At 30.5% G+C, this 15946-nt stretch overlaps 1 protein-coding gene across 1 annotated transcript in view; it reads right to left on the minus strand.

Annotated features, from left to right (window-relative positions):
• Positions 1-15946, minus strand: part of LOC145324895 (uncharacterized) — a 177670-nt gene that overhangs the window by 100232 nt on the left and 61492 nt on the right. Inside the window, exons 4-8 of the mRNA XM_080167615.1 lie at positions 15779-15873; positions 15456-15603; positions 15013-15124; positions 6621-6689; positions 5533-5641 (exon numbers count right to left, since the gene is read on the minus strand). Of these exons, the coding sequence (XP_080023741.1) occupies positions 5533-5641; positions 6621-6689; positions 15013-15124; positions 15456-15603; positions 15779-15873 (533 nt within the window). The remainder of the gene's footprint in view (positions 1-5532; positions 5642-6620; positions 6690-15012; positions 15125-15455; positions 15604-15778; positions 15874-15946) is intronic.

The raw sequence follows: 15946 nt of genomic DNA on the forward strand, positions 1-15946 counted from the left end.
GGCCCCTCGTTTTCATTTTAATATCCGGGGACAGCTGTCTTTTATACGACGCGATAAATAACTATTACTCCATTCTTTGGGTGTTTATTAAAACTTTGTTTGTCATCTTATACTTTTTGGTTATATTTAAGACTTTCACATAAAGAACTTGCAGACAAAGGGTTGTTAGTCTGTAAGACGTGTGGCCCTATCATGAAGCATTTTAATAAAAATTATCAGATACACAAAATTAAACACTTGTGATTTTTTTTATCTTCTGAGATATTTATTTTTTAAAGGGGGAGGGGGGGATGCTTTAAAGATCTCGTAATCCAAGTAACGAGAACAATTTAAAAACTATCTTTAAACTTTGGTTACGAGTAATATTCCCTTTTAAATTATTTTATGAATGCTTTTTGCCGTTCTTTTAGTCCCTGATTTAAAAAAGGCCTAAAAACGATTAAGGTTGTCTTAAAAGACTATTACAAACGCCATCAGCATTCAGTACAGTTCCCTTTTTTAATAGCCAGGCTACTGTGGCCTTTTTTGATGAAGGAGACATTTAAAGTTTTTAAACGTATGGCTTTTATGACATTTTAACCTAAATTATGTTTGTTAAATTTGTCCATTTGACTTCAGTCATTGTAAAGATAAATCATCATACTACAAATAACCTATTAATTCTAAACTTGAAGCGGCAATTCTTATGACTATTAGGCACAATGTATTTGTCTCCTTCCAAGATAGGGGACAAAGCAACTACCGTCGTAATAACTACAACCACTCTTATTCGTTTACTTCATATACTTGGCGGTTTCTATAGTCCTTAAATAGCCTATTATGTTAGTAGGATTAATACCCGAAACAAATCATTTGTACAATAATATCTCGTATGGGAAGTTTTAATAGAAAACCAATCTAATATGTGAACTTTTATAATAAGTTCTCATAATAGAGAATTCAAATTAAAGGAAAAATATTTATGTTTTTTTTCTTTAGCTTTATATAATGTAGGTTTAAGATAAACGCAAAAAGCTTCCGTGTGCTGTATAAATTATCTTAAGAAAGAAATAAAATCATCCTACATCTAAGCTTTGACAAAAAATATTTGTAGTCTGAACTGTAAATACAAAAAGCTTCCCTTTTTATCTTTTTATTATCATCCTCCTTATATTAGGTAGCGAAGCTACTCTATATCTGTAAGTTATTCCTAAATGTAATTTACTTGGCTACTAATAGAGATATTTGGCTGAATTTTTTCCCCTGACCAATAAACATCTACCTTCTCATTAATTTTGTTGTCAATTAAACTGTTTTTTTAGAAGCAAGTTTTATTTTTACTACTTTTATGGATGTTGTTATCCTTGTTTTTCCAAGTCATTTAGTTGCTCTGTTTAACTCTTATGGCGGAAGACAGCGGAAAAAATGACATATTATCGACTTCCTTAAATATACTTCTTTAACCTAACAGATGTAAGGATAATTAAATTGGTTTAAAATTGATTTATTTTTTATTATACGTTTAATTCATGTAAAATGTTCTACATTGTAGTTTTTAAAATATGTTTATTTTAAATCTAAAATCTTTTTAGTACTGTATGTTTATTTGATATAATAAATTAACGTTTATCCTGTAATTTATGCTTTGAATTATTTCATTGAAATGGTAAACCTACGAGGCCATTCAGTACCAATAACCCTGGCCTATAGTAATTTGTCAATTTAAATGAAAATAAAGATAGTGAAGTTTTTGTGCTAAAAATCGTCGTATTGTTAAGACAATGTGCCATGACTTAAAAAATGATTCTATTAGTTTTTAAGCCGAAGTTTATGACCGTTTCTCCCTGTATGTGCGCGTGTGTTGTGTGTGTGTTTGTGTTACCAAATGTAATTTTGTATAAGAGGAAAGGTGGTAATTACAGATGAGACAAAATTTTAGGATCCTGCTTCTTTTAACATAAATAGCTGCTTCACCCCTAGCATCTCAGTTAAGGGGAAAATAGCCTAAAACCAACCCAACATATACATAAAAACCTTCCTAAAATGAAACAAGACATTTGATATATAGTTCATTGTAAATTCTAAAAAGCATGTTTTAGAGCTTTCAAAATCCGCAAGTAAACTAGAATGTTACAGAATACTTGATTATTGGGGCTTCAAGACACACAGACGGACCTACATCATACCATTACTATAGAGTAGCTACACTACTGATGAAAATACTCCAATCTCAGCCTGTACTGTTTTAAATTACTTTTTATGTGAGCCATCCAACTCTCAAACGACAAATCCATTTGTAATGTTTTTAACCATATTTCCTTTCATTTTTATATATAGTACATACATACATACACACCTTTTTCAATGAACAAGGATAATTTAATAAACAGCAGCGCAACAAAACAATAAACCAATAATTTTTTATTATTATAAAATTATATGAATTTTTTGTGTGAGCTGTTAAGTTCGATTCTTAGCTAAAAACATGTCAAAGACGTGATATTTACAAAAAAAATTCTACAGTAGAATTCCTTGGACATTCAAACCTAGAACATCTAGAACCTGCAGACAGAATATGTTTTAACGTTTAATTGTCTGTTATAGTCACAAAGGACATAGAAACTACTAATAACAACATAGACGTTCAGACTAGCAAAGAAAACTATAGCGTAACTTCGCTTAAAATAATCTAGCATTTCGATAAGAAAGGGCGTCATGTCTCTTAAAATACTTGTAAACCTTTTAAAATAAAATTAGTTTGATGAAATGTTGAACATTTGTTTATCTATCTTTCTTAAGCATTGAGCAATTACTATATTTATCACTAGCGGCTACGCCCCTAGAGGCCTCTAGTGGCACTTTAAATGTTTTTGTTTGTTAAAGTTAATTTTTTATGTACGATACCACCTTATTTGACGCTGAAGTCTCCCAGATTTTAAGAAAATTTTCAATTTTTTTGTCATTTCTTTTGGGAGGGTGGTAGTACCCTCCCCTAAAATAGTTAAAAACCTTCCCAGGACATATGAGAATCTACCCTGTTAAGGAGAACCCAATCGGTTTAGCGGTTAGCGAGATCCTTCGGTACACACAGACAGACACACAGACAGACAGACAAACATCCTGTTACTTTAGTATAAGGATTTTATAAACCTACACACGATTTAGGGTGAAAAAATAAATAAAATAAATAAAAAATGGTAGAGATATGCCAATTTTTCTTCAAATAATTATAAACCCCATAGAAAGGCTGAAAAATATTTTCCAGTATGGCTTCAAAACCCATTAATATCCGGTGGATTAGAACAGGTTACTAAAAAAATCATGTATAGCATCAATTTATAGAGAATTTTACACTAATATTAAAATAAAGATCATAAATTGTTAGCCCAGGCCTTAATATCCACTGAAAGCTGTCTATAATACGATGCAATAAATAACTATTAAACCATAAAAATTGAATAAATTCAGATGTATTTATGATTTATAAAAAAGTTTAGATGTAAAATTGGCAAGAAATAGATGTATAATGGCAATTTTGGATGTATAAATGCCTTTGTTAGATGTATTTATGTCGGTTACTTTAAGTATGACTGTATTTTTGGCAGAGTTTTTTACATTTTGACAAAAAAACATCCAGCTGTATTTCTGCCAGTTGCAGGAACGCCATGTACCCATCAAACGGCTAAGAAAAACCCAACAACCAGACAAATAGACATCCTACTAATAAATCCTACAAGTTCCAAGGATTATAATTTATTTACTTTATCCTTTGGCTTATCTTCAATTGAAACATTGTGGTTCTAAAAAGATTTTTAATGCTCTATCATTCCAGCTTTTTAGATAATTAGAGCAAAGCGACTCTATATTTAGAATTGAATTATGTTTCATTTTCCCAAAAATTTTTTTTTGCCTTTTAAGATTCCAAGAGTTTCAAAAACCCTGAATTGTACTAAAGCAGGTTTTATGCCATATATCTGAAGTAATATATTTTTTGTTAGATCTCCTTGTTTTAAAAGAACAAAAAAGTAAAATAATTGAACAAAAAGTACTTCAACAAAAAATTAATGTTTCGCTTGTTAACATTGAATTTCTTTTATTATAAAATAACAAGTACTCACAAACAATAGATTTTTTATATAAACAATGCTTCTTAATGTTTATACATTATTAATTTCAAGGATTCTTATATATGAGATTTCTTTTAGAGTTTTTTTTAGCAAGAGTAGATACTCTATAATTTATTTGGGTACTTGACAAATTGATTAATTTTTGTTCATTAAAAAGTGTTAAAGAAACTACATAATATGAATTAGATGTTTGTCTATCTGTGGTAAAAAAAATTGGTAGTATTCGCTAAACTCATTTGTGATGATTTTTATAGGCGGAGGGGTGGGGGGAGGAAGGACAATTCCACCCCCCCCCCCCCGAACAAATTTTTCATTTTATTATTTTATATTATGATGCACAAAAATTGAATTGGGGGGATGGATGAACCCTAACCCATCTTAGGAATATCAGCACTTTAAATTACTTAGTTCTGCACTTGATATAGATTCTTTTTATATTTTTCTTACGAGTTTGTTATAAAGATTAACATCCTTGTTTTTATTTCTACTTGAGATTTAACACTTTCTTGTGTTAAACAATGAACAATCTACACAACATTAAAAGGAGCCTCTTTTATACCATTTTTTTATACATTAAATGAAAATTATATAAATTGACTAGTTTAACAGTAAATGAAGCCTAGTTGTTTGCCTCAAAGATGGGGTTTAAGGGGAGTAAAGTCCATGAAAGCTTATTTATTTGTAAATTCAATCGCAGTTCTATGTTTTCCTTGGGCCATAATTTTACATGACTTCCTATGATATGATATACTCTAATGTAATTCCAGATAATTTTAAAAAGTGAAATGTACATTTAGAAATGCATTTCTAATCCTAATAAAAATTAGCTGTGGAATTTAACTAATATCCATTCATTAGATTTAGAATAGATGTACATAATAGATTATTAATCTTTATAGTTAAATAAAGAAATTTTTCTAATAGCCTTAAAAACAAAAGATTTTAAGTATATTTTTAACGTACTTTATTATTTTTTAATTAAATAGAAGAAAAACTACTTCGAAAATATGACTATAAAACCAAGCATTCCCTTTCTAAAATTCTACTAGATGGACGAGAACTGGTGTAAAATTTTATTTGTAATATACAGCAAGGAACATAAAACCATTACCAATTGAAAACAAGATGTCTAATTGTAGTCACTCTTTGATTAAGCATGGTGTAGATTAAACAAATGTTTACATTTCAGGTCAATATCTAAGCCAGGATTTAATTAGTGCAAAAATGGAGACTGATATTAATGAAACAAGCCATACTTTTTGGATTCCACTGTTTTTAAATGTCTAATAAATTGATGGAGAAGTGGAAGCAACCCCTCCCACTGCAATCAACAAAATATAATGATAATATTGAAAAAATACAAAAATATTTGACAAATTGTACCGACTTCTTTAATTGCAATGCTTATTTTAAAGGGTTGTAATACCTTAGGACTAGTTCATTATTGATTCCGTCTCCTTGGTCGAGTTCCTCTCCCTCGGGGGACTCGCCCCCACCCCCAGAATTTCTCAGAGCGGCGCTTGCAGCACTGGCACCTAAAAAAGAATCAAGTAAATATTTATTCAAATACAAAACTATGTAAAAACATTGCTTTGTTATTTTATTGCTTATAGAAAAGCTTCTTTTTTAACAAGGACAATGAAGTTCATAAACAAGCTGGGCAAAGTGAAGCTTGGTCTGTGTCTGTATGTCCAGCAAGAATATAATCCGCGCCGTACTCTTGGGGCGATGCCACAAGTGGCTAGGGGCGGACAAATAAAAAAGTTGTACATATGCAAAAAATTATAAATTGCAATTGTGTTATAACAAACATGTATTTTTTAATTTTTCTATAGCGTAGCTTCTACAAAACAAGGGTTGGAAAGAGTGACTTAGTAGGTTATGTAAAATGACCGTCACTTAATTTTTTATTGACAGCTTATAAATTTTATTCAAATTTAAATAAACTATGAGCTATCAAACGCAACAATCCTTATTGCATTATGCCATTTTTTTTGCTGTAGCTGCGCTTTTTATAGAGATAATCGACCTTGTTTTAACACGAAATTTTACATTACAGATTGTTAAGAATTATTGATGACGACAGTTAATAACTATTGCGTCATCCCTCTGGCTTCCAAGGTTATATGGAAAATCAATATTAAAAGTTGCACTGGTTTTTGCTTTTACTTTTAAGTTTTCCTTAAATTTATTAACATGCAAATAGCCAATGTTTGCAATTTGCAATGTTTGCAAAGATATGATAATGGACGAATAATCTTATTATGTTTTCAACATTTTTGTATATAAAGTTTTGCCATTTTTATATAGTTTGTAATTGATGATAAGAAAAAGGAACAGAATAATTTAATTGTTTATTCCCTACTTCGGATGACGGACACAATTGCATAGACAGACAAGCAAACATTAACACATTTAGGCAAAAAAATCATATAAACAGACATTTTATTAATAAATAGATATGGAGACGGGTTGAGAAAAAAAACTTTTTTGTGTAAGTCCTAAAATTAGTACCTGTAGTCGTGTTTCTTCTTTGTAAAGTTTTCAGTCTTGCGCTCATACTTAGGGTAGCACACACAGATCCTGAAACAAATAAACATTAATTGAGTTAATAAGTCAGTGAAGGAAGAGTTTAATTAAAGAGCTGCTTCGCATCTTTTTATAGCCTTATTGTAAGGTTGCTACACGTCCTACCAAATAGTTAGTAATAGATTTATCGATCTAGATGGTCAATCAGAAACAAAAATCAGTGAAACTTAACAAGAACGAATATTTTTATAGAAATAAAGCAATATGTAAATGTTCAGATTTCGAAGCTTAAGGTATCTATGAACAGTTACCTTTCTTTTTTGTTAAGAAATATAAATGATTGGTATATTAAAATACAGTGGCGTGCACAGTGAATCACCAGAAGGGGGTGATACCAGTAGGGGGTGAAAAAAAAAAGCAGGCTCTCCTAATGTAAGGGGGTGTTGGCACCCCTAACACCTCCCTACTGTACGCCACTGTTTTAATATTTGCCTTATGCAAAGCATGTCAAAATACAATATGTACAACATATGAATTAGGAAAATTTGTTTATTTTAGGTTTAAAAAAATATTAGGTTAGGAGGTTGAAATTTATCTCTTTTCCTTTTTTAACGTCTCTAGGTTTGGTGTGATTTCAGTCTAGATTCAAACCCATCTCCTCGTGATACATTTATGTCAAAAAAAAGAATTTTAAAAATTAAATCATTATCATTTCCCCAACTTTCAGAAAAGACTTTCCAGTATGGATTCAAAACCGATTAATATCAGCTGGATTAGAACCGGTTCTCATCAATAGTGAAAAATCATGAATAACTTCGTATTCGAGTCAATTTTCCACGAATATTAAAATCAAAATCATAAAATTAATACCAGTTTTGTCATCCGGGGCCTTTTAATATCCGCGGAAAACTGTCTATATAACGATGTGATAAATAACTATTAAGAGATTAAATAATGTGCAATCTCCCAAATTTGACAAGTCTCCACATGATCATTACAAATATAACTTGAAATTAATACAATCTTGTAAAGGTGTGCATTCGCTTCCGAATGTTATATCATAAGTTTTGGGGATCACATTCGCAAAAAGATACAGTGACATATGAACACAAGGGGTCAAAAGTTATATAAAAAGGGCATTTTCAGACTGTTTTTACATACTCTAAGGAATGATTTTTTTAGGTAGTCAATTTGAAATGTAGTGGTTGCAGCACCAAAGGTACTTATTTTTTTAATTACCTCTTGGGTCAAAGCCCCTAGAGCCTAGGGGCGAAACCGCTAGTAATATATAATTTTTTTATAGTATGATAATTTGGATGTAATTTAATGTTGTGAGGTCATATTTTAATTGAATAATTTCATCAATAAGGGGATCAGCTTTGAATATCTTGTTTTGAAATATTAAAAGAATATGCTTTAAGTATAACTTTGTATAAAATCCAAATTAGATTCTCTAAAATTATTAATGTCTGTACGCCTTTTCGAAGATCAATACCTATCCAGAGTTATTACATTCTCTATTGATATTATACGTTCTGCACAGTCTTAGTAGAGCACTAGCTTTCTACAAAGTTTTTACTGTATGACAGTTTATTATCCTTAATTATCATTAAATATTTTATTGTAGGAAAGTTGTTCTTCATTATTAGAAAAGCATCAATATTTTTGTATTTATGTATTTATCTCTGAATTTTTGTTTCAAGTCATGCAAAATTGAAATCACATTTTCAATGAAACTTTCAATTCTTAAGAATAATTATTTAGTAAATAACAATTTACAAGTATGAATTATTTTATGATGTAATTTTTAATGCTAGAAATTGGTCGGGACATTACAAGGAAACAAAAATTAACCAAACAAAACAAAGTACAAAGGGGGAGGTAGGTTGTGCTAAAATTCTGTAAAAGTGTGAGTTTTAAGGCTTAAAAACAGTAGTAGAACGATAATATTCACTAAATATGTGTATTCTTTATTGAAATGAACTAGACAAAAATATTAGTGAAAAATATTTAGTGAATATTATCGTTCCGTTTTTCAGCCTTAAAACTCACACATTTACGGAATTTTTGTGAGCTTTAAGAATTTAAAATAGAAGTAGAACTCTAAAATTTAGCATGGCAGTTGCATTGATGGGATATAACGTGGATATCCTTATACTAAAGTAACAGGATGTCTGTTTGTCTATGTGTTTGTGTGTCTGTGTGTTTGTGTGTCTGTACCGAAGGATCTCGCTAACCGCTGAACCGATCGGGTTCTCCTTAACAGGGTAGCTTCTCATAGGTCCCGTGAAGGTTTATAACTATTTTCTTGGGGGGTGGGACACACCCAACCCCCCCCAAAAAATGAAAAATCCCCCCCCCGAAAATTTTTTTTAAAATTTTTTTTAATAAAATTAAAAATGAGGGGGGGCAACCCTCCCCCCCCCAAAAAATAAAAAAAATCTCGCACCCCCCCCCAAAAAAAAAAAAAAATTTTAATTTTTCTTTTAAAATCTAAACTAAGAAATTGGGTTATTAAATTCGACTCTCTCCTCCTCAAGTGCCCCCTAGAGGCCTCTAGGGGCGTAGCCGCTAGTGTACTATATTGTACTATATTAGAGCAACTGCCATACGTAATTTAAAGCTCTACTTCTATTTTAAATTCTTGAAACTAACAACTTTACGGAATTTTAAGACAACCTACCTCCCCCTTTATTAATATAGCAAAAAAACTTTCATAGAATGGAAAGGAACCCAATTTACAAGCTACCCAAATAAGAAAACATAAAACATTGGGAGTAAGATTAATTGCCCCCATTGCCACTCCCTGGATCCGTGCACATATCAAATCAATACAATCATTCAAAAATTTAAATTAATGTATGTTTTTTGATCAGTTATATATTTGTAAGTTTTTTATTGATCCTTAAAAACAAATTACACACACACATACACAAACAAACACACACTCACACATACATACACCCACACACACACACAAACAAACACAAACACAAATAAAATGACAACTCTTAGAAACAAGTTATGCAAAAAAAAACACATTTATATGACACTTTTATGAACAACATATGCAGATTGACATAGATAAAGAGATTGGAAGGCATTGTCAATAAATCACAAATTACGACAAAATATAAAGCAGAAAATGTAACTTTTAAATATCAATAAAGATGAGAGGAAAACTAGGAAACTGGCATTACAGTCATCATGACCTTTGATTAGAACAACTGGTTAAGTAGTAACAATATACAGTATGACCCTCGAAAAAGTATTTTTAAGCATCTGCAGCCCTTATTTCTCAGTGAATTATTAAAAAATGCATATGTCCTTGTTCTCCATAGTATTCCACCTAAGTAGATATAAAAATATTTTTTTTACCTCCATTAACACCGGAGATTTCTAGAGCTAAAGTTTTGAAAAAGTGACTGAGAAAAAGGATTTTTTTTTGTTTCTCTTATTTTTTGGATGGGTATATTATGTTTTTCTGACAATTGAATAATGAGACACAAAGAAAAACAAGTTAACTAAATATTTCTTTTTTATTCCACCAAAAAATATAAATTTTTAATGGCAAAAAATACTACTGAATGAATTGATTATTTGCAAATTTTAAGTTATTTATTGACCCTTATTTATAGAAAAGGATTAATTATGACAGTTGCTCCGCCTACTTTTCTGACATCTCAATTATTTAATAGGGGGTAAATTAAGCTTTATAGACTAAAAAATCATTATGTTTTATTTTTATTTTCTTTATAACTTTTTTGTTATTAAAGTTAGGATTGTGAATCAAAAACAATTTTCCTGCTATATTCATAGAGATTTATTTGGTTTTTTAATCTTAAACAATTTTGCCTAATAAGTAAGTTTTTCAAAATATCATTAAATTAAAAAGACTCAAAAAATATGTGTAAAAAAATGCTTTTTACTCAAAAACTAAATTTTTTATTTCATTTTTGTATAAAGTTTCTGCTAGTAACAAAAATAAAAGGATTTCTAGCTTAATTTTGCTGAAAAAGTCGTTTCATGTTAAAAGTTACTTTTTCCTCAGTCACTTTTTCAAAACTTTAGCACTAAAAATCTCTGGTGTTAATGGAGGTAAAAAAAATATTTTTATATCTACTTATGTGGAATACTATGGAGAACAAGGACATATGCATTTTTTAATAATTCATTGAGAAATAAGGGCTGCAGATGCTTAAAAATACTTTTTCGAGGGTCATACTGTATGTGCCAAGGCATTCCCCTACGTAAGACATTAACTATATTTGAATTAAACGAATACTTATAGCTTTACCCCAGTCTGATTTCAGTTTTTATTGTCATATTCATGATTTTAAACTTTATCAATGAGGGGTTTTTGGGGTAAGGGGCAGTTTAAAGGGAATTTGAACAAAAAAAACATCAAGGGTGTGCAGAGGATTTTTATTTGTAAGAGGCAAATTAACTATTTCATACCTAAAAAAATAGAAAAATCTGATATTCCAATATATGAAATAAAGAAAAATTACTTTAAATAAGAATACTAAATTAAAGCATATCAAATGAATTTGATTGATACTGCTTTTATTATTTCAAAATAAATGTCAGTTTAAATATTTTATTTTAAACGTACAAGTAATCAATTTCAACTGATCTATATTGTAAGTTGTTTTTGTGATAAAACATGATTTGTTAGCTACATAATATCTTATTGGAAGACTTGTAGTAACAGAGATTTTTAGAAAACTAAAAGTCCCTTTAAAAACAATACATTTGGCTACACTATTTCCCAAAAAAATTACATTTAGAGAGCTAATAATTCTTGGAATCAAGAATGGGATGAGGATTAATTTAAACACCATTGGTCTTTCTATTACTGATATGTACATGGGTATTTTAGCTTTATTTATTTCAGCACTCTAATTATAATGGCTGAATGGTTATTCTTGTTGGCATCATTGTTATCTTTCTGCCATTTCTAGAGCTCTTAGAACCATGATTTTACAATTGCATATCAGCCCTATTTAGTATGTTTCTGTGCTGTAATAATAGTTTTTAAAGAAATTGGTTTTTATTAATGATCTGCTTCATGTTTGCATATGTTTAATGTCTTTCTTTATGTTTCTTTCTCTGTACATATGTATTAACTGTGTACAAAAATGAATTAATATTCGGAAAAAAAAATTAGAATGGTTTTGAAGATCTATTTTTGTATTATAACAATTTTGCTGAAAAAAAGATCATGTAAAAGTAGAATCTATAATCTGCAATGTTGTTTGTCAGTGTGTCCCCTAAGATTTCGTTGGGTTGTGAGAATTATCTAATCTATGCTTCTATTGTCCACAGTGTTCTAAATAAATATTTTTGTAACATGTTTAAAAACATAACAGTTTGCCAGTTTGTGGCAAAGTTTTCTGGAAGCTCATAAGATCACAACATGCAAATTCATCAAAAACCAAGCAGGGATAGCGGGTTAGGTAAATTAATAAACAATAATTAAATTTTTACTTTTACAAAGACAATTATATCAATGACAAGCTAATAAGAAACTTATAATTTAGAACAGTAAAATTAATTTTTCGCAGATTCTGATAAAACCAATGACATATTTAATACTAGCGGCTACGCCCCTAGTTGCACTTTAAATGTTTGTTTTTTTGGTTAGCTATATTGCGTAGGAGTCTCTTTCTACGATACCTCGCAATGTTGCAAAGGAGTTTCTGTACTTCGATTTATTGTGATTTCTCTTGGGAGGGTGGTGGAACCTTCCCCCAAAATGGTTATAAACCTTCCCAGGACCTATGAGAAGCTACCCTGTTAAGGAGAACCCGATCGGTTCAGCGGTTAGCGAGATCCTTCGGTACAGACAAACAGATAAACAGACAGACAACAGACATCCTGTTACTTTATTGTAAGGATGACTTATTTAGGTATCTAAAATCTGTTAATAAGCAACGGATAGCGTACTCAATCAGACAGACGAACATAAATACCAAATTCAATGTCTACCTACGATAACGATTTATTCTCCAAATTACCTATTCCTATATTACTGCACCTGACCTTAATCCGACCTCTCGGTACAACAAATTAATGAGCAAATTTTGGGGGGCAAAAACCAACTCATTTTCGTACAACATAATTGTATTACATTTTACGATAATTAAGAGTTACACGAGATAAAGGTTTCATTATCAAAAGGTTGTAAGATCAGCCTGGGAGAAAAAACCAATAGAATTAATCAGGGGAATCTGTATTTAAAAAGATAAGAAAATAAACGACACAATGATATACATCTCTAAATAATGATCAATTGGCTTATTTTTTCTCTACTTTTCACCTTCTTAATAGTTGGATTTACAAAATTTGACCAATAAAATATTTCAAAACTTTTAGAAGGGAATCTTTGATAATACTGAGAAGACATTACCCACCAAACAATGGTATATAAACAGGGAGGGAGGGGCCATTGGACTGTAATTTATACGGATTACCAAAATTTAAAACTTGTTATGTTTTGTTAGTTGGCTTAAAAAATTGTGGGAACTTTAATCCAGCAGTGTCCAAATATTGCAACCCATAATTTCATCTACAGGAGGGGTAACTTTTTTATCATCATTATGAATGTACATCAATTTATCGCCCATTGTCTTATCCCTCTAGATCCCTGGTATTAAGGGGAGACAAAAAGGAAATAATTAGCAGTGGCGTCGCTGATATCAAAACTATAATCAACTTATTATAACAAGGTTTATTTACATCAAATTTGCCATACAAAAAAGGCTAATGTGTCCTTGTTAAAACACGAAAACTATGGTCGTTTTATAACATATGGCTCAACATGTTGAATCGTTGATATTTATATTATGCCTAATGCATAATGTATTCAAGAAAGTTTTAGTTAGTTTTCGTTTTAGTGATTTTTGGTCTTTAGTTCTATGAATAATTCTAAACTGTTTACCTAACAAAGCCTTTTGTAATAACAACAAGGATGAAAACGTCCATAATAGCAATGTAAAAAAAGCTATCAACATATTACGGACTAACATAACACCTTATTCATAGAGTAGCTTTGCTACTTACAAGTAGACATTGTTTTTTACACTAATTATCAAAAAGGGTAATAGGGATAAAAATTTGTTTGCAAATAAGTTGCAAAATAAAATAAAGGAATAGGTTAGATTGCTGAATTTCTATCAAATGTATTTCAAAGGTAGGTGCCCCTTCGAATTTATATTCTCTAGAAGCTAGTGGCAAATCCGCTAATTTAACATAAAACATTTATTAAATATCTAATTATGAAAATATTTCTTTCTTTTAGATCCTTTTTAGAACCTAAAACAAACCAAAACCTTTACCTCTGAAAATTAAAATGATAAGATAAAGATGACAAGATTAAAGTCATCATAGAAAATAATTATAATTAAAACAAAGGGGTGGGTGTTCATGGACGCGTATAAATATTCTCAAAAAAATAAAACAAAAAAGGATAAAACTATGAGTTGGAAAGAGAAAATTAGGTTATATCATATAGTTTTCCAGCTAAAGAAATTTTTTTAGCTTCCAACTTCACCATCAGTCAAACAAACAAACAAACGAACAGAAAAACTTTCTGGGGACCAAGGGCCTTACAAATGACGAGAAAGCATTAATTTTTTCTTTGAATTTGCAAAAGAAGTGAAAATCAAATGGCGTTTTTTTTCAAAAAGACATACAATAATGTTCACTTACATCATTTTTATTAATATTTTATCATAAAACAATTCCTTAATGCTTAAGTGGAAGGAGAGGTGGTAGAACCTTTCACACCCTCCTCTTTATAATGCTTATTAATGCCTTTATTCTTATGATTAGCTCCAAGGGATTAAAGGTGTTAAATTTCAAAAATGATTACTGATAAATATTTGTAAGAAATATACAACTTGTATTTTTTGTACAACAAGCGGCTTCACTCCTAACATATCAAGGGCTCTTTCTTTTAAGGTTGTAGTTGGGGTTTTTAGGGAAAAAAGCTATTATAATGTCATACAGCTTTTTTGTACAGGAAACATACTGTATATTAAATATCCAAAATAAGATCCAAGCGACCAACTAAGGGTAATTACAAGAAGTAAAGTGCATTATTTTTAATGAGAATATTTTGTCAGGCCAAACTAATTAAGTGACTTCACTAGTTTTTTTTTTATATAATTAGACAAATATTAATAATAATTAAAAGCAAAAGTTCATTAAGTATATTAAACATTAGAAAAGATACAAAATAGAGTTAAAAACCTTTGTCTGGAAGTCCTAAAATATGACAACAAATCAAATTAAGTTCCCAATAATGATAAACAAAATTACCCCTGTCATTTAAAATTACAATGATTACTTTGTGTTCTTAACATAATCTTACCTATATCATGATGTGAAAAGAACCGTCGTCTGTGTTTATCCTCGAGTTTATTGTCTAGATTTTCTACAGAACTGTCCACGCTTTTCTGTGACTCTGGACCGTCCTTTTTCTTCTAAAAATATTAAAAATAGTTGTATTGATTGTCTTTTTGAGCACAGCTGTATGTTAATTGGCTATTCCGTAATTATAAATTGTTTTTTAAATTAAAAATGTAAACGAGAATAGAAACCCCCCTTCCCTTATTTTAACAGTGAGGGTAGTTTTTCCTGTGTTTTACTTTAAGTCAGGTTTGCTTAGATAATAGTTGGTTTTAAATAGCCCCACAGGGTCAGGGCATCGCAGAAATAGGACCTACAGGTTTATGGCCCCCACAGGTAAAGGGTGAGGGGGGTGGATTCTTGTAATCTCTAGGCATTTTGCGAAAAAGCACCAAAAAATCCTACCTTATTAAAAATTGACTTTTGACTTTTTCTTGCGCTCTTGTCCTTGTTCCAGAAACCTACGCTGCCCTTTTTCTTATGCTTGGGACTGGTTGACCCATCCACCTCGCTGGCGGAGGCCGCCTCCAGGCTCCCTCCTGACTCTTCAGATCTAAAAAAGAAAACATTTTTATTCTTAACTTCAATATTTCAAGCAGTACAAAAAGAATATATTTTTTTTAAAAATTAATGTTGATGATTCCCCACTTCCTATATTTTTATCCACTAAAGGAACAGCTGCAAAAGGCCGATTTTTTACAACAAAGAATAAGTGATGATTAATTTACCTGTTCATGATGCCAGAGTTGAAATTAGTTGGACGGGTGAGGGTGGAAACGGCGGCAGGACCATCGTGACCATGCATGTGGTGGTGCCCGTGGATCTGAATTAACAAAATATTAGTATCACTATATAAAGATTAAGATTTTAATAAAAACCAGTAATGCCTTTAGAGT

The sequence above is a fragment of the Acartia tonsa genome, chromosome 7 (assembly GCF_053477335.1).
Source record: "Acartia tonsa isolate MP-2025a chromosome 7, ASM5347733v1, whole genome shotgun sequence".
In the NCBI taxonomy this organism is placed as follows: domain Eukaryota; kingdom Metazoa; phylum Arthropoda; class Copepoda; order Calanoida; family Acartiidae; genus Acartia; species Acartia tonsa.